Genomic DNA, 22,895 nt, shown 5'->3' on the forward strand with positions numbered 1-22,895 from the left:
TTAGATATGGGTTTGGTTTTATCTTTTTTCATCTGAATCTGAATCTGAATCAAATACGAATCCAATTAGGTCAAACCAGATTAAGTTGGACTTGGTAATGCCTAGATCTGGTCGGTTCACATCCCCTATTTGCATCCTTGGAGACTCCGGGTCCAAGTGAGATCCGACCCGCTGACTGGCCCATATTCTAATACCCGAACCGTCATCGGCCCTATAAATATATAAACGAGACGGAAGGTCGCCAGACTGTGCGCCCTCTCTTCTTCAGTGGCGAAGGGGGGAGAAGAATGGCGATTGCGAGAGCGTTGGGGAGGCATCCGCGCCCTCCCGGGAGGCGATATCAGAGGTTCTTTCCCCGGAGGCTCCTCAGTTTCCTTCTAATCCTCGCCTTCCTCGCCGTTGTTCCTCCCGTTTTCTTCCATTTCCGGTTGCGAAGAATCTCCGAGGTGCGTCTCCTTCTCCTCCCCTCCCTCCCTCTGAACTTCGTCCTTTTTTTCACCCAAGGGAAACCCTAGATCTAGATGAAAGAGGAAATCGTGGTTTTGCCTCTCGAACTTTAGGCATCGATGACGTTTTAGGGCTGGTTTGGATTTCCCGGAGGTGTTGAGGGAAGTCTGGAGCTTGAAATCGGTTGCTTTTGTAACGTTATAAAGACGAGAAGCAAATGACACCAAATGGACGAATTGTCGAATATGAGGCTGATGGAATTATAAGGACATAAGAAAATTGTGATCTGATTTAGCTTTTGTAATAGCGTCGAGGAATTACGCATTCTTGATGTATATGTGTTTCATTTAAAAGCAAAAACAACGGGTAAGTAACGACATCAAGGTAAGCAATCTCGGTTATTAGCAGCTCTCTATATCACTGAGCTGGTGAACGAATTGTATAGTATGAGATCGATGGAGATGCGGGGCAGAGAGCGGAGAAATTGATGACGTGATTTCATGCTGTTTGATGTATCATTAGTTAGGCATCAAAATGGCCGGTTATGAGTGGAAAATCAAAATTAAAATAACTGGATAATAATGAAAAATAAGACGTTAAATAGTATTGTTTGTTAACATCTTTTATAATACCACCTAGGAATAGTTTCATGAAAGAAGAGATATACCGATCCATGTAATTGTTTGGTGTTTTGGTTGGGTTATGTGTCGATTGAGATGATCCCTCATATTGATTCATGCTTGTTGTTTGCTCTTTTAGATGAAATCGAGAAGGTGTGGTTGGCTAGAAAAACATCCTCTCGTATGTGCCCATGGTGGTGATTCCAGCAATGCATTCCCCAACACTGTATGTATTTCTCCAACTATTTCTTCTAGTTAATTATGCATTCATTTATTATGGATATAATTGTCTTTCCTTATCAGGGGTCTACTCTTAGGCTGTATGAAAATGTTGATTAATGTCACATTTTTTTAGTGGACTTGTCATTTAAGCCATGAGTCCTTTTAATTTTAGATTTAGATTTGCATGAGTTGTAGCATTTAGCCACACGGATGTTGAACTCTCAATGGATTTTAAAAATTTTGTTTGTTATTGTAAGTTGGGTAAACTGTGTACAAGTTTGTGTCTTTTGTTTCTGTCACTCATTATCACACAGGGCTGTGTCTGATAAGTTTAATATTGAAAAATTCAAGTTCAAGTGTTAGTTTGAAATAAATTATTGATGCTTTGCTCAATGCAATAGAGGCTGAAATATGAACACTGAACAAATAAGCGAGCTATCCTCTAGGAGGGAAACCAATAGTAAGCACACCTATAATAATTTAGTAGGTGAAACCACAAGCTAATATGGATCTGATCTATCAAATTCAAGAAAATGCTGATTTAGGTAAAGGCATTGATTGTTGCATAAATCTTTTGTACTACTTATTGGTGTTCTGCCTGGTTTTGATAGTTACGATATAGAAGATTATAATGTGTACAGTTTCATCTTATTACCAGATGGAGGCATATCGCATAGCTCTTCTTTCTAATGTAGATTGTGTTGAGATTGATGTTTCTCGCACTTCAGATGGCGCTTTGGTTGCACTCCATGACAGGTAAGTTACGATCCTTTTAATGCTTTAAATGTTGACTATTTTCTATCCGTACTTATTTGGCCGCTATGCCTGACATCTATAATATCCATCTTGTAATGCTTGAGATAATGGTACCTAAGCCAATTCAGCTAATAAGACCATTTAGAAGAATCATACTTGTTACCTTTCTGGAATCTGTGGTGTATCTTTAGTGTTATCAACTTATGATTGAGTTTTCCTCTACACTGCCTGAGCAATGACTAGTATATGACACAGGCAGGGAGTTGCAGCTTTTATCTGGTAACTCTACTACAAAAGTTGGGCATTTCAGCATGAGCGAGGTGATTTCCATTGACCTAAAGAGACTTTTTCTGGTTTAACTAATTTAATGCACAATAAATAGCTAGATTAACTATTTACTGTTAAAGCATTTCGAATTTGGGTGTGACTTTTTTCAGTTCAGTATTATTGCTTTTGCTATTTGCCTATGTAGTCAAAAGCACTAGGCGGTGCCTAGTCGGTCGACCCCTAAAAAGATTAGTCGAGGACTAGGCGGGACTAGTCGGTACCCCAATTAAAATATAAAAAAGTACACAAAATATACATAAAAATATGTTTAGTTCTTTTACTAATAAGATGTTTTCATTACACAAATACAAAATTACACATGCTTTCACAAAATATATTAATATACATAACCAGAATATACGTTTATATAGTTTTACACACACACACACACACACACACATATATATATATATATATATATCAGTTATTTATAACATATTCAGTATAATCAACAAAATATGCTTTCAATCTTTCATAGAAGCACAATAACACATACATATATAAATAACATATATACATCTGAAACAAAGTAACATACACATATATAAAAAACATAATCAATTAAAATTAACTGTGCATGCTTTCAATGTTGAAAAAACCCAAAAGCAAAGTAACACACACACACACACACACACACACACACACACACACACACACACACACACACACACACACACACACACACACATACACACACAAACACAAACACACACACACACACACACACACACACACGCATATATATATATACGAAAAAATAACAGAATATATAAGAATAATAAATAACTAAAATGCTTTCGTGCCTAGGCGGTGCATCTTAGTCGCTGACTAGGCACCTTAGTCGGTGCCTAGTTGTTAAAATTAGTAGCTTTTAAGGTGCCCACCTAGGAATTGCAAAGCCTAGGCATTTTACTTACGCCTAGACCGACTAGGCGGACTAGTCGGTGCCTAGTTGGGGCTTTTGACTACATAGTTATTTGCTTTATCAACTGTTGGGCAAGAGGGAAAATGGCACTTGCAAAATGTGTAGGCTATGTATACGTTGAATGATTGATGAATTTAAGAGATAAAAAACCAATGCAAACTCACCGACATCGTGCTGGTGACCTTGTCAATCATGTTGAGGAACATGGTGACTACAACTTTACATTTATCTAAACATATATTATGCTTTGCATTATTTACTTTAAATTTTTTGTGCCCACCTAGGAATTGCAAAGCCTAGGCATTTTACTTATGCCTAGACCGACTAGGCGGACTAGTCGGTGCCTAGTCGGGGCTTTTGACTACATAGTTATTTGCTTTATCAACTGTTGGGCAAGAGGGAAAATGGCACTTGCAAAATGTGTAGGCTATGTATACGTTGAATGATTGATGAATTTAAGAGATAAAAAACCAATGCAAACTCACCGACATCGTGCTGGTGACCTTGTCAATCATGTTGAGGAACATGGTGACTACAACTTTACATTTATCTAAACATATATTATGCTTTGCATTATTTACTTTAAATTTTTTGTGCTTATATAAATATATATATTTATTTCACACAACCCAAATGACACCCTTGGACCTTATATTGTAAAACAACTGATAAGCCATCTCACAAGGGTATTCCAACTTACCCTCGTGTTGTGTCCACTTAAATACTATTCTTAATGGAAAAATACACAATGATGATGTATCCCATGTACTTTTAGCTGTGTCCTTGTGACATAGCTGTCTGTCAGCCTTACCTATCATATGGCATATACCAACATCAGTACCTATGTAACATAGCCGCATAGGTCACCCTAGGTAACGTGTTTTGAGTGAAGTGCCAGAAATCAGAGGCCAGTATTGATGAAATGGCAAGTGCATCAGCTCAACTCGTGTACAAGTCGCCTTGTTAGATGTACACATCCTGGTAATACTAGAATACCACCACACTACACACCATGAAGGCCAGGACTTATTCAGATAAGGCTGCATTTGGGTACTGAACTCCAGGTCCTATTCACACCGTCCACTATGTCTCATTTTCATTATGTGTTTGTGGTTTCATGATTTTGCCTCTTCTTGTCATAAGTTGAAGTTTTAACATCATCATCTGATTAGTTTTCTTGGAAGGCGCAAATATGATACAGCATCTTCTGATTGCTGCGAATGAGCATCTTACTGAATGTAATATTTTTAGTTTGTGGTTGTAGATACAACAGCTACATTCAGGCTTTGGATTCCCCATGAACAAAAAAAATATACGGATCCCAACTGTCACAGAGGCCTTGGAGGTAATTATAGCTGCTGTTGATTTCTAAATAAACTTCTTCTTTAAACATGGAAAATGTAATCTAGAGTGCTCCTCTGGTCATTGTCTGAATGAAATTGTGCATGAATTGATGCAAAAACTTGTGGGACAGACTCAGGCTCAATTCTCTTAGGAGTGTAGTCACTATCATGTGCTAATATGAGTATAATCTTCTTGATCCAGCTGGTGTCAAAATCAGTTCGCCAGGTTATTCTAGATGCTAAAGTTGGTCCTCCATCGTTTGAAGAAGGCCTTGCTGCAGATATACTTTCCTATGTGAGTACTTTTGCTTTCAGTGTCATGGTGTGATGCTGTAGAAATTTGAAAACAGGTCTGAATGCACAGAAGGTTTATTTTCTTTGTTATACATTTCCCAGAGAGAGAGAGAGAGGTGGTTAGACTAAGTACTTAATTGATTCAAGTTTATCAATCAAATCTGATTCTATGAATTCAAGCTGCGAGCTGAGGTTCTCATGATGAACTCTGTCAGATTAACAAAACCCAGTGCCGCAATTGTCTTATCTGGTCTAAAAGTGACACATTGGTGAGGGACATGATCACATTATCTCAAGATGTTCCGGTAAGTTTTGTCTGTTCCGGTATGTCTATATCCTGAGGGGGAGTTCTGCTGATGTCGATTATCTGCTTTCAGATTGGGTATATTGTCATGAGGGATCCATCCACAGGTGCTAGAACCAACTTGTTGCGGATGAAAGGTGCTCAGGTTGTTGGTGTCTACCATCCTCTGATCGATGAAAGACTTGTGAGAATCCTGCACAGGTGTGTTAACAATAAGTTGCTTTTTGTTCAGCTGAGAGATCTCTTTGCTTAAAAGAAATATTTGGTGGTTCTGTTTGATATTTTGGAATCCTTTGTTTGTGCTTTTCCCTGTGAAAGCTTTTTTTTTGTTCTGTCAGTGCCTGCCCGGAGTTCACAGTATTACGCTATTAGCCTTTCATTCTGTTGGCCACTTGAGGTCTGGAGAACAGGATTGTTAAAGTAGGGTGGAGAACTGAGTAACATTGACTCTGAACAAGTAAACCGTTTGGGAGTTGAGTAACCACTGGAGTCAAGTTCTCTAACTTGATCGCCTGCATAGTCTTGTGTCAGGCATGTAGTTTGTGTTACATTTTCTTGATTGTCTTGATTTTTCTTAGTGGGTCATGTACTCAATCGGTCCTTGGATTATGTGGATCAAGTGGGATCAGTCTAGATAAGAGTCACTCCATTATGGTAATTAGAGTTAAAAAGAGTTTCCAAATGGGTTTATTTGTAGATGAGAGTCTTTCCATTATGGAGATCAGGGTTAGGAGTTTTTAATGAGGGTTGGAGTTAGGGGTGGGCAACAGGTCAGGTTGGCCCACTCACGGGCCTGGCCCGGTCTGTCATAGTCTGGGATTGGGCTGTTTTTTTGGATTCCTGGCAGGCCTGGACCGGGTTAGGGCAGGCCCGACCAACTGGGGCCATGGGTGGTCTGTTGGCCAGCATCTTTACCCAGGGCTGGCCTGAACCGTGCCTAGGCCCAGCCCATCAAATTGACAGGTGGGTCCAGGCCGTCCCCTTGTCCACCCCCTAGTTGGAGTCTTTAGGTTGGGACCCTTTATGATGGATTAATTGTAATATGAGAAGGGCTGGGGAATTAAGAAACTAATGGAGTGGCTTCAAGGAGGATCTCTCTCTCTCTCTCTCTCTCTCTCTCTCTCTCTCTCTCTCATATGAGGTTACTGTCTTCAGGGCCAACAAGAAAGTTTATGCCTGGACCGTAGATGACACAGACTCGATGAAGAGAATGTTGTTTGAGCATGTTGATACTATCATAACGGGCCATCCCACCAAGCTACAGCACTTGATGAATGAGATTCAAAACCAATGTCTAGAAGAAGGTTTTTCTTTGGCTTAATCCCTCCGTTATATTCGACTATTTATGTGCCATTCAGTTTTGGCATGTTAGTTGATTGGCCAAATGAGTGAAGAGCCAAAGGCTATCTTTTCGTATTCAGAATCTCTCTCTCTCTCTCTCTCTCTCTCTCTCTCTCTCTCTCTCTCTATATATATATATATATATATATATATATATATATATATATATATGCTGGCTAGTGGCCAAATTTTTTTATTTTCGTATTATGCATGCACCACAATAGAAATGTTTCTTTGAGGTTCATATTAGAAAGCTTGGGTTAACAGTGGCCAAAATTTCTGATGTTCTTGTATGTAACAAGTACGATTTTCATGGTACAACGTGACATTAGATGCAAATTTCCCCATAGTTTTTCCTAGCAATTGCGTGAGTAAAGATTGGGAAAGTATGGTTATTAACGCCAAATATCTGCAATCTGCATCTAATATGATTTTGATATCACAACAAACTTCTACAAGGTCCAGCCATTATTTTACTGAATGTCACTGTGGAGGCGTAAAATGCTACGATTCAACCTTCATTTTCCAATGCATTCATAGAGTGAGGCTGTGATAGAGGGTGGAACAGACAAAGATGTGGTTCTGCTCCCACTTACACGCATCTTTACACAGATCTATTTAATCCGACCTGGTAGCAATGCAAAGTCGGATGGGCCTTGGTGAGGGTAGATCAGGTTACCACCGTCCATCAGTGGGCCAGGGGTGATATCGTGATCATATCACCAAGCGCCATCTAAAGTGGCTCCAAGTAAATGCTGCAGGGGATGGTGGAAATGGCCCATGTCGTACCCCTCTCAAATCTTATGGTGTAAGTTGTTTGGTTAAATATGATCATATAGATGGATTGAGCATGGTCGATTTACTAAGAATCAACCCTCGTATCTTATTTTTTCAATGAAAAAAAAACTATGATTTTTAAAATCACAAAATTTTGTGTTTTGTCAACTGGGTGAAGTGAAACTGATGACATCCATTTTGTACAGATTTACCCATATTTGTATACAGAAAAGTTTTTGTAACTCTGATTTTTTTGCCAAGTTATTAGCCAAAATGGCTGAAAGGGGGTGGAGAAAAGTTGGAAGGACTTATCCCAAAAAAAAAAAAGGCTGGAAAGAAAACTTCTGATTTTCAGGTTGCCAAGTTATTTTTTTGCTACCCAATCCGATAAATATTCAAATTTGATGGATATTTGAATCCATTTACATGTAAGAAGGCGGATCTGGTATGAGCTTGTCACCATTCGAATTGGAATCCATTTAGGTAACATCCGATCCGAATCTGAACCATTTACATCCCTAGGCATTACCTGACCAAATCAGATTGTGCATATAATCTGATTCAGAGTCAGAATGGTGGGTAAAGTTAAAACCGAATCTGGATCCAACTGGTTTAAGTAGCTAAGTGGATATAAGTTCTAAATATATTCAGACTCGGATTCAGATTCAATTGAGGATTGAATTAGGGTTTGAATGTAATAATCTATACTTAACCAGGTTCTGATTATTAATTAGATACTAAACTTACCGTATCTGACTAAATGGTTTCAATCCCATCAAATGTCCAACCCGAATCCGAACCATTGACATCCCTACGTGGATTGACATCCCTACGTGGACCGGATGGCATGACATTACCTTCCTTTCCTCCTAAAAGGTCTGTTTCCCAGGGCTGTCACGGGTAGCGATGTCAATGGGTCGGGTACCCAACCCATTTAGTGTATATTTGAACCCTCCCAAATAACCAATCACCGGATTCGGGTTTGAGTTTTGTTGGATCATGAAAGTTGAATCCCAAACCCAGACCGGCATAATTTCAGAAAAAAAAGTATTAAAATATATATATATATATAATACCTGAGTCACATCGGGTCAGGTACCCGGCAAAAAATCATGAACCAAACCCAGCCTGCATATTGCTCGGGTCAAGTTCGGGTCGACCAGAATATTATTCGGGCCAGCATTTTTCATGCCCATACCCAATAAGTCGGGTTCGGGTCAGGTGGGGGTACCCACTACAAACCCGACCCATTGACAGCCCTAACCACGACAGCTGGATTGTCCATACTATATATGTCGAACTGGTCTTGATATTGAATAAAGACAGGATCTGTTCTGTTCTCCTGCCCTGGTCCGAGCTAGTGCGTTGAATCCCAAGGGAGTATCCTTATGCTTTCCGGCTGTACTTCCTTTGAACCCACCAATTCCCCCTCTAACGGACTTTCCCCCTTCCTCCTACCCTTCTTATATCCCCACCACAGTTTCTTCACTCCTCTTTGTTCCGGTCGTCGGCCATTTTTCCGGCTGTTCCAAAACCTGCCATCTTTTAATTTGCACTCCTTCTTCAGGTTAATTAGCCGGAAAAACAGTTGTTCGGCTCACCAAGTCTGCTTCATTCCCTTCTTTCTTTGCTACAACTTGCAAGAAATAACTAAAACTTCGGCAGATTGCCATCCGGAGATCTGGTTCTTCTCGTGTAAGTTGGAGCTTTTCTCAGTTTTTACCTAAATACGGGTTTTCCAATATCTTCTTTTTTACATAGTATGTGTCTGGATGTTGCACTTATCTCTTTTTTCTTGGAGGAGTTGGTACCTTTCTCAATGTCTGAATCAAGAGTGTTTGGATGCACGTAACATGGTGCTAGATAAGTTGGGATATTGTGTATGCTCCATGGGGAAAAGAATCCCAACTTATCTCATATTTTTGGATAAGTTGGTGCTTTGTTAAAACCTTTGAACCCAACTTTTCTTTTTCTTAGGAGCTGAGCATATCCAATGATCGGGCCCAAGTACATTACAAAGCACTCGAGACGCACAAAACACAGAAAATCGCTGCACATGTTAGTAAACTACTCGTCCCGACCACCTAACCATGGCTCCTGCCATATTCAGACATCTCAGCTTTTTAGGAAGCCTTTAAATCGGCCTTCAAGCTCACTTTTAACTTTTGTTCTTATTCTTAGGGGTTGTTTGGATACCTAAAAAACTAGGATGTGTTGGATATTATACAATGCTTCGTAATGCTGTTAGGGAATGAAGCTTCAACCTACCGATGGATTGAAGAAACAAACACAAAAAAAAATAATAAAAAAAAGAGAAAAATCAGTCCCACATGAAAAAATTAGATTTTATGTGGTTGAGCAAGAATTGCCTACGTCCACAACCGTACAAGTCTTTTTTTTTTATTGATTGATAAAAATGCCCGATTGCCTCTTTTAAATAGAAGCCTCCAAGTTTTAAGGAGTCTACTAGTGTTGTTGAGTATAACAAGAGTCTAGAATAAACCTATATAACTACCATAAAAAAAATTGTTTCGAGAGCTAATGCCTCTCAACTCCCACCTTACGGACAGAGGCTGACCCTGATACCCAAGCTAGGGGTGGCAATCGGGTCGGGTTGGCGGGTCAGCATACCTCAACCCGAACCCGACCCATTTATTAAACGGGTCGGCTGTGGCAAACACGAACCCGGCATTTAATAAATGAGTTGGGTCGGATAAACGGGTTCTCAGGTTCACGGGTCAGGTTGGCGGGTTGACGGGTCGGGTTGGCGGGTCGGCAGACGAGTTGGCGGATTGGCGGGTCGGGTTGGCGGGTTGACCCACCGCCTAACCCGTTTATTAAACGGGTCAGGCGGGTTGGCATACCCCTAACACGAACCCGACCCGTTTAATAAACGGGTTAGACGAGTCGACCCGTTTATTAAACGGGTTCGTTTTTTCCAAACCCGAAACGGGTCGTGTCAGGTTTTGCCACCCCTAACCCAAGCCAACTTACCGTGAAATTAGATTTGCGAAAATTATGAATTTATATCAAGCTAGGAAACATGCTCTACACTCCAACAAATGCAACATTCTCCACAAATCATAGCTTTCTAGATGAGTGTGCCCAATCTTTATTGGCTCAGACACCCTTTTGCTCATTTGCCTGATTTGTTTCAATCTGTCTGTCAATCCCTCGTCGACCATCTGATATGTAACTTGTTTCTGCCAAGATTATATAATGAAGCGTTTTCCTCTCTAAAAAAAGCTCAAACAAACCCTTATGACTAGTTGGGTGTACTCCCGGTGCAATTCCACAAAACCATATGTATTTAATTCGGTATGGGTGCCGGAAAAAAAGATTTATTGTCTGCCAAAACCAGAAAAGTTGGGTGAACTCCGGATTGTTTTTTATTGGGTGTCAGCTGAAAATGTGACCGAGTTCATGAATTATGTAGGTCTATGCGTAGACTAAAATGCAGGAGTTGGTGAACTTGGTCATGTCGATCGAGCATTGTGAGTGCAAAGAGTTGGAGTTCGTGAACCTTGGTCATGTTCTAATTTTTTTTTTCTATGAGAAACAGAGAAACCACCCTCAGGATCAGATACCAAGCTATGCCTGCCATACTTATGGTCACAGTCTGGACGGTGTAAACTCATTTGGAATTGAGTGAAACGGGACCAATTTCACATAGTTTGTGAACTTGGTCCCGTTTCACTCAATGCCAAACACGGTTTCCAGTGGGACTCAACCCAGCTTCGTGTGTACCACATCTGACCAGACCCTGTCTGAGGGTCCATTTAAGTATAGGATGGTCAGATTACTGAATTCGGCTTCTATTCAGTGGATTTATATCCTAGTCTTTTTAGTGTCTTCTAATTGAAAAAGAAGGATTCCTTAAAGTTCAGGGCCCACAGGACCTGGATCCAGATCTGAGCCTACATGCAACTGGTTCGTTTAGGGCTCAGTGATCTTGTTAGCAATGGCACCATAAGAGTCCAATACTATAGCTTTTCAGACATCAGTGTCACAAATATCATGGTTTTTAAGGTTCATGATATTGTCCCTTGATTTTCACTGTTTCTGAAAATCCTGATGTTATTTTGAGATTTTTCAAAATCTTGCTTACTTCCAATATATTCCCAAGATAATCCCAAGAACGAGATTTTTCAAAGTACGGTTTAAAATAACAGGTTGATGTGGTCCGATCTGAGAAGAGTATGAGGTTGGTTATTGAGATTGATTAACGTAGAGACCAAGTAATAACCTAATTTGGGAACTAAGTGATCACTTCTTTATTCAACAGCCAAAACGGACCTTGAAGTCACAGCAACTTTTTTTCTTTTTTTTAAAGGCTAGCTGGGGTTAGGCTGATCCCTACCAGTAATACATCTGTACCTTAGGGTTTTGAACCTGCAACGTTCCAACACAAGGTGACGTGCACTAGCTGCTCCTACCAACAAGCTGAGCCCCCATTGGTAAAGTCACATCAACTCTGTTGGGAACGTGTTTGGTACTTTCTCAGTTTCATGGAACATGACTTTCTCATGAAATGGGTTTCAAGAATGTAATTGGTCTTTTCCAACCTTACCAACAGGAGAGGCCAGCCAATGTGCGGTTGGTGATGGAGAGTTTTTCCTTCCAACAACAACAACAACTACGCCTTCATCGCAAAACAATTGGGGTCAGCGATATGAACCAAAAAAGAAATTCATTATGGGTCTTCCACATGAATCCTTTTCCTCCAATCATTTCTATCCAATGCCATGTCCTCGGTGAGGTTCAAAGCATTCATATCCTTTCCTATCATCTCCATTATCCAAAAAAAATCAACCTTCAAATCATATATTTTTTTTTTGTAAAATATCACTTTTAAATCACAAAATTTTACTTATTTTTGTCAAATTTTTGAATCACTGAAAAAAACTGTACACACTGCACACAAGCAGCTGGATTTTGGCATCTAAATATCGATCTTCACTAAATGAATAACGTAGATCACATCTATGGAGTCTAATTTGTTAAAAAACAACTTATGGAAAGGTACGACGAGTGAAAAGATCGGTTGTATGGCACAATTTTTTGTGCCTTACTCACCTCATCACCCTCCATCTTGAGGATGGGGGGCCATGATCTGATGGAGGGCGATCAGGTTCCTAAGGCACAAAAACTGTGCCATGTGATGGCACCTAATCCGGACTAGTTCGAAGATAGGGTTGACATTGGGGGATGAGCGGAACTGAACGTCACTAATTTGATAGAATGTAAGGAGTTCGAAACACATGAGTGCATATTCTTTGTGGCTTGACGTACCCCCATAGTGACAAATCTTGCGAGATTTATGAAAATTCGTAAATCTCACAAAAATGTCATGAGAAATTACCTAAAAGTTTAAAAAATGGATATTCCTAGAGATATTTTAAAATTTTCATGAGTTTCTCATTAAAAACATAAATATTGCATTTTAAACACGCTATTTTTGTTTTTATCAGCTAATTATTTTGAAAAAACCGTGTGGTTTTTATTGTTAAATAGTTTTTATTTACATTTTCTTTAAAAAAATATTTATTATATTTTTATTTATTTTTGCTAAGGTTTTGCCAAAAAAAAATTGCGAGATTTAAAAAAAAACAATTTTTCGCGAGTTTTTGGCTGCCGATATTTTTCCGTTTTTAACTTTTGTCACGATGTTTACGCCAACGTATGTAAATATCTAAAATGCTCCGAGTACTTTCCTAATTCTCTTTATCGTTGACCATCTTACTCAGGTCTGACCGGTAGCCTACAATCATCATTTACCGGCGGTTGTTTCGGGACGTTGTCGACCGGTTCCGGGGGGATTGTCACTGGAATTCTGCCTCCATCCGACTTGTCCGCCTGAAATCGACCTCCCGGTGGCGGTAATCTCCTGTGTAGAATGGACTGTCCGGGGGGCCGGGCCGGCAAGACCGCGGCTCCAACGACGTTCGTACAGGCGGACCCGGTGGCCTTCCGCGACGTGGTCAGGCGCCTCACCGGCCCCTCCGACCAGAACCCGGCGGTTTCCTGAGAGGCCCCGTCGAAGACCGTCGGCATGAAGAAGCCGGCGTTCAAGCTACCCGACATCCACATCAGCAAGGCGGCTGCCTCTCCTCAACCTGAACCTGCCGGCGAGCCCGCCGCAGGGTGATTTTCCATCCCCGACGTCCGTCCCGGGAGTGACGCCCGTTAACACGCCGTTCGGGTCGTCGTTCTCGACGCTGACGATCTCCGACGGCGAGCGCGACGCCGTGGGGTCCCCGTCTCTGTGCCCCGGAGAGGAGGAGGAGAAGGCCATCGCGGAGCGGAGGTTTTACATCCACCCCTCACCCCGATCCAGACCCGGTTTCGTCGAACCCGAGTTGCTAACGCTCTTCCCGCTCACTTCCCCCAAGGCAAAGGAATCGTGATCCGGAAGGGATGATCCGATCCGTAAACTCTTGGACCAGGCTGCTGTACTAAAAACAAAAAGAAAAATATGTCTTATTTTGGATCTAAGATAGTTGGATTTGGATTTTTATTTGGAGTCTTATCTTCCGAAGCCCACAAGCATACTTAAATAGGATGAGATATATCTCGCAAATATCCGCACATTTAAAAGTGGTAATATTTTTCTTGGAAATCTTTAATGTTTATATGGTATGAAAATGATTAGATGTACCAATATGAAAATTGTTACCATTAGGGCTTGTAAACCAGCTGAACAAGACGAGTTTGAAGTGTTCAAGATCGACTCATTCTTGTGGTGGAGCCAAGCTGAGTTCGAGCTCATAATCAAACCGAGTTGAGTTCGAGCTTGCATGTTTATAAAAAAAAATACATTGTTTTGGAGTTGAAACAAACACGATTACAAAAAAATACATGTACAATATACTTCAAATATATTTCTTACTACCTAACGAGCTTATGCGAGTCGAGCCAAGCTGAGTACTTATTGTTTATATTCAGCTTGTCGAACCTATTTTACGAGTTTGAATGAGTTATTTTGCAAGCCTAGCACGAACCTAGTCATGATCAGCTCAGCTTGTTTCCTAGGGCTTGTTACCATTATTTCTCCTCCTCTTCAGAAGGGCTGGTAAACAAGTTGAATGAACTAAACAAAGGGTGTTCAAGCCAGCTTATTTCTTGTGTTGAGTCGAGCCAAGCACAAGTCAGCTCATTATTGTATCAGCTCATTTACAAAAGCAATAATTATTTCAAACTTGTAAATAATAGGAGTTGAACTCTCAACTTATTGTTGGCAAGCTATACACTTATTCTATAATACAAAAAATATAGAACATATTTATTAATAATTAATGAGCCAGCACGATCTAAGCTGAGTTGAATATTGGTTTGCCAAGCCTATTTCATGAGTTTGAACAAGCTCTTTACAAGCCGAACATGTTCCAAGCCGCAAGAAGTTCATCTCATTTTCTACAAGAAAATTTAAAGATAATGGAACAGTAAAATTTGGCAAAAATATGTAATGTTTTCATATAGAAAATTTTCTCTCATTTGAAAGTGCATGGAAAGATTTGTTTTCGCATTTTTTGTGCAGAATTTTCACAATTTTCCCACTTGTGAAGCATGACCTAAATCTAAGATATTCACAATCATAAAATTCGGTTTTCAATTAGGGCATGTTTGGTTCAGCCCCATGAAAATCACTCTCACTTGTATGACTGGTTCTCATATTGCCCATTTTCTCATGACCAACCAAACATGAGAAAATGGGGCATGTGATTTCCAATCAAATGTGATTTGAAATCACCCCATACCATGAGATTTCGAATCTCAGGGGATTGGGTGTGATTTCTAATCACATGACTCCTTGGTTGTGTTTTTAAAAAAATGAAAATAAATCACGTGAGATTTGGAATGTCATGAGATTCAAAATCGCATGATCTAGAATCTCATGTGATTTCAATTCCTATGTTTGTTTAGTCTGAGAAAAGGAATCTCATTTGCATGAGATTTATGTTTTAGGTTGTCGTTGTGGCGAGGTGGAGCCCACTTGACTGCCACCTCCAGATAAAAAAAAAAGACAGATACACCAAAACAGGGAAGGTGACACCTGTTGGGTCACAGAGCAGGTGGTGGAGCTCGCCAGAGGTGGTATTCCGGCGAGCTCCACCCCTACTAGGTTAATACCAGTCAATCGGGTGGCTGCAGTACAAAAAAAGAAAACGGATAAATCGAAACTGGGTCTTTCCAGCAGAGCCCCTGTTTGGGTTCCAGATGAGGCATGGGGGAGCTCGCCGGAGGTGGCTCTCCGGCCGGCTCCCCCCCTGGCTGTCATTACTGGAGTTGAAGCATAAAAAAAAAATAGAAATAACAAAGAAAATGCTGAAAATTAATAAAAAATTACTGAAAATTAATCAAAACAGAAAATAATTGAAATAAATTAGAAATAACAATTCATGATCTTTAACTCTCAACCTGGAACTCTGAACTGTCTTACCTCCTAGACCTTCTCTAATCTATATTTACAGGAGAATAATTTTAATCTTAATAGACTCATTCTATTATTATTGATAAAACATTAAATAAAAAATAAATCTTAATTTTACTAAACTACTAAAAGAAGATACGAATAAATTATTAAGATTCAATATTCATTCTAATAATAAAATATTCAAACTAAATAATATGAATCTCAAATGATCCAATGAAAAATATAAACCCAGATATGTATAGCTTTGCATTCAGGTTTGGGGTTGGAAACCCCAACATTCCAATGACAGCCTTTTTGAGGCTGGCAAAGCCAGTGTGATGTGATTAGAATTCACAGCTTCACCCGTAAGATTCAAAATCTCAATCACATGAGATTTAAAATCACTTCATCCATAAATCTCATGTTTGGTTGGGTGTTGGGCATCAGATTTGGGGCCATATGAGAATCACTAATCTCATGTGATTAGACCAAACATGCCCTAAATTATCACGAATTTATAGAATCTGCTCTACATTTTTCTTGTTTATGTTCCAATACCCTCTTTTTCTAATGTAATTAAAAACCACTTCATAAATTTACCTTCTTTTTTTTTTTTACTTTTCACTGATGGAATAACCCGTATTTTGTTAATGAAACAGATATTCATGATATTTTAGATATTGTAAGTGATGATCAATCGGTTTAAGGACCATGTGTCTCTATAACAAAGATAACAGTTAAATGTGATACTGAAAAAAGTTGAGCGGGTATTGTAAATTAGTGACAAGATTGACAGTTTTTCGTGTTAATCTAGTCTGCCGACAACAGTAGGATTGTAAAATCCCAGCTTATCCCAATTTTCTGGATAAGTAGGTGCACTCGAGCGGTCTCAAGGGGGGTGGCATAGTGGGGTGGGGCCTCTGCTGCTAGACGGACAGTCAAGGTTCAATTTCCATGGGTGTTGCCCCTCTGCGCAAGTCAACACATAGCATAAGCCCCAGGGGCAGGGTCATAGCTTCTAAGTTTTACGCTGTCGGCACGCACGACAACTAGGGATGGCAGTGGGGCAGGGCAGGGCGGGGCGGGGGACAAGGACTCCACCCCCGCCCCGCCTAAAGATTAGAACCTCCATCCCCCGCGGAGATGAATTTTAACCTCCACCCCCGCCTTCATCCTTGTTTCATGTCCTCCATCCCCGGTTCAAACGGGGATGGGATGCGGGGCGGGGGACAAGGACTCCACACCTGCCCCGCCTAAAGATTAGAACCTCCATCCCCCGCGGGGATGAATTTTAACCTCCACCACTGCCTTCATCCCTGTTTCATGTCCTCCATCCCCGGTTCAAACGGGGATGGGGTGCGGGGCGGAGGACAAGGACTCCACCCCCGCCCCGCCTAAAGATTAGAACCTCCATTCCCCGCGGGGATGAATTTTAACCTCCACCCCCGCCTTCATCCCTGTTTCATGTCCTCCATCCCCTGTTCAAACGGGGATGGGGTGCGGGGTGGGGAAAAGGGTACACCCATCCCCGCCTCCATCCCCGAACAGGGATGGGATAGAGGCGGGGACAAAGGTTAAAATCCATCCCCGAAGTCCCCGCCTCCATCCCCATTTCATACCCTTCATCCCCGGTCCAAATGGGGCGAGGCGGGGCAGGGCGGGGCGGGGCCCGCTTTCCCCCATCCACTGCCATCCCTAACGACAACCATAGGTATGTCACGCTGAGCCAGCACGACCACGTCTTCGTGCCAGGTGAAGTTTTTTTGGGTTATAAATAAATAAATAAGTGCACCTGAGTGCCATTAGCCACGGTCTTTATATGAGGCTGGATTGGGACCCTTCCTGTTGATCCGATTGGATGCCCTAAGAAGGGATGCGAATGGATCAGTTTAGGTAAAATCTACGTTCTGAATCCAATGCATTATCCTAGTATTTGGATCTTAAAATAAGATCCTGATGTGATTTCGGATCAGATATGGACACATGATAAAAGTTTTTTCACGCTCTGATTCTCTCATGTCAGCATTTTCAGTCGGATCAAACTGGTTCAAACTGTTTGCGCTTGTTACATGTAAACGATCTTGTTTTTAAGCTTTCCCTATCGGATCCGGTATCATTGTATCAAATTTGCATCTGGATTCAACTCTGCCATATTTGGTCTAACTCCAATAAAGTTTCGGACAGTGATCCGCTGCATAATGTTCGTAGTGGCGTTCAGATCTAGTATGATTCATATCGGATATGGTTGGATATTCAATCCGAGTCCAAATGGTGTTTCCAGATTTGAATCCTCTAAGTAAAATTCCAATGTGCATATTAGGATTTGTTCAATCCGAAAGTCAAATAAATCGGATATGGTTGGATATCCAATCCGAGTCCAAATGGTATTTCCAGATTTAAATCCTTTAAGTAAAATCCGAATGTCCATTCGGATCAGATTCGGATTTGTTCAATCCGAAAGTCAAATGGATTGATTGGATATGGTTGGATATCCAAACCGAATCCAAATGGTATCTCAGGATTTGAATCCTTTAAGTAAAATCCGAATGTGGGGATTTGGATCTGTTCAGTCAGATTACTTTCGGATTCGGATCAATACTTTATTTCGGAGCTGATATTGATCCGAAACAAAATACGATCTGTTTGCCCTTTTTACATGTAAATCGTTTGCTTTTCTTCTATTTTTTCTGGATCCAGTATTATTACTTGTATTTCGGATTTGAATTCAACCTTTCCTCATTGGATCTAATTTGGATTCGGATATACTGTTTGTATATCGGATTCGGATCTATCAGGATCCATCCCGAATCCAACCCGTTTGCACCCTCAAACATCTCTCCCTCCCTCCTATAAATACCTTCGTTTCTTTTCATCTCGGGGGCGATTGGGTAGGATAGTTTTCTGCGTTTTTTTTATTTCCCTTCATCCTTTCATTGATCTTGAAAGGTAGTTCCTTTAATTTACCCTTTTTCAAATTCAAGGCATCCAAAAAACCCTTTTTTTCTTCAACATCCGTGACCCAACATCTAAATAGAAAATTCTTCGAATTGGTAATCTGAATATTAGTTGAAAAGAGGAAAAAGGGGGAAGAACAAGAAGGAGAAGGAGAAGAATGGCGATCTTAAGAGTCGGTCCAATTCAATGGATCAATGTTAATGTCGTTGATCCTTTCTTGCAGATTGTTCGAAGGTATGATTTTCGCTTTTTATTTTTTTATTTTTTTATTTTTTATTTTTTGCTTTAGTTTGTTGGGTGCGTCTTGGTGTCGATTTTTATTAGGGTTTATATCGTCTTTTGGATGTGTTTATTCTTCATGAATTGAGATTAATTCTGTTACGAATACGATTTTTCTTGATTGAGTTCGTAGTGTAATATCGGGGACGTTTTGATCGAGTTTTTGGATTTAGTGGTCGCTCTTGGTGTTAGCTGCGGATGGTTAACGTGTTTCCTCTTTGCTTTTCTCTTTTCAATTTGAAAATGTGGCTGTGGCAGATGGAGGATGCATGTTTTTCATTTCTTTATGGTAATTAGGCTTCCATATGCGTCAATATTTTGTGAATTACTTTTTTCGGATGCTTTTTTCGATCGAGTTCTTTTTTGTATGGTTTTGATTTTATGGTTCATATATCATGTCATATTGGTATTCCTTTTCTGTTTTTCTAATTAAGAGATGGAGAAGTATATTGTTTGTACATGAGTGATTGAATTTTTCATATGTATAAAGCTTTTTGTGTTATCATATTTGGAAATTTAAGTTGACATGTGTAAAATTCACAATGCTAGCTGCGTATATATAATTTTTTTGTTCATTTGTTTGTTTTTTCCTTTTTTTTATTTCGTAGGGGTGCTGAACCTAAGCAACTCGCATTTTCTGCTGCTCTTGGAATCACATTGGGTGTATTCCCTATATGTGGTATGTCTAAGCCTACATTTTTATGTGTGAGTTTGTTCATACTAATTGTTGTTGGTATATGTTTGCATTGCCATGTGATTCTTTGATCATGTGATTGTAAATCACAATCACCATACTATCACAATGTTAGTGGAATATGAAAAAGTAGAAGTTGTGATTATGATTGTCAGTTGTGATTGTTTTTACAATTGTTGCAATGCCCTGTGATTCTTGGATTTCTCACCTTCCTTTGATTGCAAATCACAATCACAGAACTTTCTCCAGTTTAGTGAAGCGTCATAAAGTGCAATCTGTGATTGTGATTCTCCCTTGAGAATGCTCCTCTCTTGAATCCTGCAAAAGTTGGTCATAAGACTGACCTTGTGACCAACAATCACAGCTTTTGGATTCTCAGCTGTGATTGCTCATCCCACCTGTGACCAAAGCAAAGGTGCCCTAAGGATAGTCAGAAACCAATGTCTGCCGGAAATGCCCCTTTAGTGGGCATAAGTTTCACAAATTCAAGGGGTTTTAAGTTTAAAGCTTTTTTATGTGGAAGGTGTGGGAGATGTGTTGAATAAATGTTGCAAGAAACATTGGAGAGGTGGGTTGATTGGTCATAAAAATAAGTGACAATGTGGACTATACAATCAAACAGGAAATAAAAAGATGGGTCGCATGGTTGTTGGAGCAGTTAAACACCGGATTTGCTGTTTACACCATTGAAAGTGGAGACATGTTATATTGTGATTGTTATTATTTGGATTCATGTACTAACAGGGAATGAACAGAATTACGAAGGGTTTTGTTGGTCAAACAATCTAAATTTGATCCAAACATTGATTCCAAGGCCATCCGTGCAAAAAAGCATGCCACTGCCAGTTTCTGTTCATGGCAAGGCTAGATACTTGCACAAGGAGTGTCACTCTTTAACAGTTTAAAGTGGTGCAAACTCCATTTGTTTCCAGCATTATTGTGGCCGAAATCCATTTGAGTGTATTGGTTGTAATATATGCTCATATGTAGAACATGAGCATAGATGTAGCCAATATGTTGAAACTAAGACTGTGTTTGAGAGCCAGTGTCGAAGAGGAGATGAGATGTCTGATGGGAGTTGAGAAAAAAATAGGTGATGAGACTGGAGTTGGCAACTACATCCTTGTGAGGATGTAGTTGAAATGGAGAGATGAGTGGTAATGTCCACTTCGGATCTCTCCTCTCATCACCAATCACAAATAGTTGAAAATAGGTGTTCATAAATTATTTTTTTAATGATCTTCATTCTTTATTTTAAATGCATTTATTAATTTATCATTGATTACATTACATTTCAAGTTTCAACTTGTGTTTATTACTTAATGTTTCTGAGCGTAATGATTTAAAATTGTTGTTCAAAAATCTGCACTTAAGATAAATAACGAGTGTATGCCCTAAATTGATGCTGCTGTAGTTCCCTTCTGATGGGGAACACCACCATGACACCCTGTATTGGTTGTTCAGCTGTGGGATGAATGCCCACTATATGATCTTTATTACTTTGTTTAATGTTCTTTCCCTTTTCATTCTAGATGTTCTTCACTTGCTCTTTCAATAAGTGCATTTTATGAGTGCCCACAAGGGCTCCACACACTTGGCTAGGTGGGTCAGCTTAAGGCCTTGGCACATTCTGAGTTTTGGGTGGGACGTGTCTCACTTCTCTAAGTTGCAGGAAAGAGGGGGTGACAGAGAGAAAGCTTGGAAATGCCTTATAGCAGTAGTCTTCCGGTCATTCATGCTGAAGAATTTCAAGAATTCAATAGGTGTCCTTTGCCGCAAGGCCAAAGCAGCAGGCTTCCTGGTCAGTGAGGGGAACGGCTGGGGGGGGGGGGGTTTAACTGCTTGGGGGTTGGGCTTGGTAGGGCATCATTCTCTCAGAAGCCCCACCAACTGATTTGGGATTTCCCCTCATTAAATATACAAAAATAAAAAAAGATGGGTTCCATGAGTGGAGCATTGTGGATTCCATGCATATCTTTAGCTTTGTTTTCAGATGTTATTGTGTAGGGGTATGTGTAAATGTGGAATTTGTGGCTGCCACTGATCTGAGTTCTGAAATAATCAGGTGTCACAGTATTTCTCTGTGGGATGGCCATTGCATTGCTTGGCAGCGTTTGCCATGCTCCTACGTTGATGCTTGCTAATTTTGTTGCCACCCCAATAGAATTAAGGTACCTTATTTATGCAGCTTTTATGCTTATTTCTGCTCTTCATCAAGTTACTAGGGTGCAAGATTGTGAAAAGATTGTCAATCATAGTTGCTGGGAATCCTTGTTTTCTTTGTTTTGTGTTACTGAGTCCTTCATTGTTAACCTCCAATCTAGTGAGGTTCAAGTGACAAGTTTTGGCTCATTTTGTGACCTTTAGAGATAGTATCCCAGCTCCTGTAGTATTCTGTTAATGCTTTTCTCATTTCCTTTTTCTTTTCCTCCTTTTTGCACCCAGTCTGGTGGTTCCCTTCTTGCGCTTTGGTGAAGTTGTTACTGGTGGTCCCCATTTCCCTCTAACCACTGATGCACTACACAAGGTTATCACTGGTGAAGCTTCGCGTGATGTTCTTATCAGCATCTTCCATGCGGTAATGCAATTTTTTTACTTAGATTTTGACTTGGAAATTGGGCGTGTCTAATATATGTAACTAAGCTCCTACTTGAAGACTTGCCCAAGTCGCAAAAGGCTTGGTTCTTCAAGTGCTTGTCCCTGAGATGGACTTGAACTAGGGATCAAATCCCATTCTCAGAGACTTTTCTTATTCTTTTATCTGCTCTTTACAAATTTCTATCAAATGACGCTTGAATTCCAAGTTCATGTTTTTTTGCAGTTACTCGGCTGGTTGATTGCAGCTCCCGTTATCCTGGCTGCACTATATGTACTTTTCTTCCCGTGCTTCAAGCTCCTTGTTCAGAAATCTATAACTCCTCCTTCAGGTCCAAAGGCACCACTTAGATCTCTCTCTCTGAAATCTATGTCAAAGTAAGAAATCTCTAACATATTGTTCTGCTTAACGTGGTATGTGTATTATATTACCTTCTTGCCGCAGTTCCTTTTTGTACAATATCCATATTGTGCCATGGCTAATAAAGTTCCATTGATGAAAGTACTGAAGCTGTTCAACAGTTACTTGTATAGAAGCTTTCAGGTTGCTCATCCAAAAAACTAAAAGCTTTCACTTTGCCTTGTCTTTTATTTTGTGTGCGT

The 22,895-nt window shown here is 40.2% G+C and overlaps 3 protein-coding genes across 6 annotated transcripts; all 3 read left to right on the top strand.

The window, feature by feature from the left end:
- Positions 1-243: 243 nt before the first annotated feature.
- On the top strand, positions 244-6,655 carry LOC149817386 (glycerophosphodiester phosphodiesterase GDPD4-like). Of its 3 annotated transcripts, none has more exons than XM_089986696.1 (9): positions 244-446; positions 1,207-1,293; positions 1,948-2,045; positions 2,301-2,365; positions 4,562-4,642; positions 4,843-4,935; positions 5,150-5,239; positions 5,312-5,439; positions 6,394-6,655. In XM_089986696.1, exons 3-9 carry the CDS (start codon positions 2,000-2,002, stop codon positions 6,557-6,559), a joined length of 669 nt encoding a protein of 222 aa, XP_089842822.1. In that variant the 5' UTR covers positions 244-446; positions 1,207-1,293; positions 1,948-1,999; the 3' UTR covers positions 6,560-6,655. The 3 variants fall into 3 exon arrangements, with proteins under 3 accessions (XP_089842822.1, XP_089842820.1, XP_089842821.1); XM_089986694.1 differs by having other exon boundaries at positions 282-446; positions 2,305-2,365; XM_089986695.1 differs by lacking the exon at positions 6,394-6,655 and adding an exon at positions 5,577-5,661 and having other exon boundaries at positions 282-446; positions 2,305-2,365.
- A 6,597-nt stretch (positions 6,656-13,252) lies between these two features.
- On the top strand, positions 13,253-13,763 carry LOC149817387 (VQ motif-containing protein 31-like). Its single transcript, XM_089987069.1, has 2 exons — positions 13,253-13,375; positions 13,500-13,763. The coding sequence occupies exons 1-2, from the start codon at positions 13,253-13,255 to the stop codon at positions 13,761-13,763; spliced, it is 387 nt and encodes a 128-aa protein (XP_089843195.1).
- Positions 13,764-18,704: 4,941 nt separating this feature from the next.
- LOC149817388 (uncharacterized) lies at positions 18,705-22,794 on the top strand. 2 transcript variants are annotated; one of them, XM_089987349.1, is made up of 5 exons: positions 18,705-18,958; positions 19,612-19,682; positions 21,763-21,868; positions 22,143-22,275; positions 22,519-22,794. In XM_089987349.1, the coding sequence occupies exons 1-5, from the start codon at positions 18,882-18,884 to the stop codon at positions 22,672-22,674; spliced, it is 543 nt and encodes a 180-aa protein (XP_089843475.1). In that variant the 5' UTR covers positions 18,705-18,881; the 3' UTR covers positions 22,675-22,794. The 2 variants fall into 2 exon arrangements, with proteins under 2 accessions (XP_089843475.1, XP_089843476.1); XM_089987350.1 differs by lacking the exon at positions 19,612-19,682 and having other exon boundaries at positions 18,915-18,958.
- Positions 22,795-22,895: the final 101 nt, after the last annotated feature.

The sequence above is a fragment of the Nuphar pumila genome, chromosome 14 (assembly GCF_984573655.1).
Source record: "Nuphar pumila chromosome 14, dmNupPumi1.hap1.1, whole genome shotgun sequence".
Classification (NCBI taxonomy): Eukaryota; Viridiplantae; Streptophyta; class Magnoliopsida; order Nymphaeales; family Nymphaeaceae; genus Nuphar; species Nuphar pumila.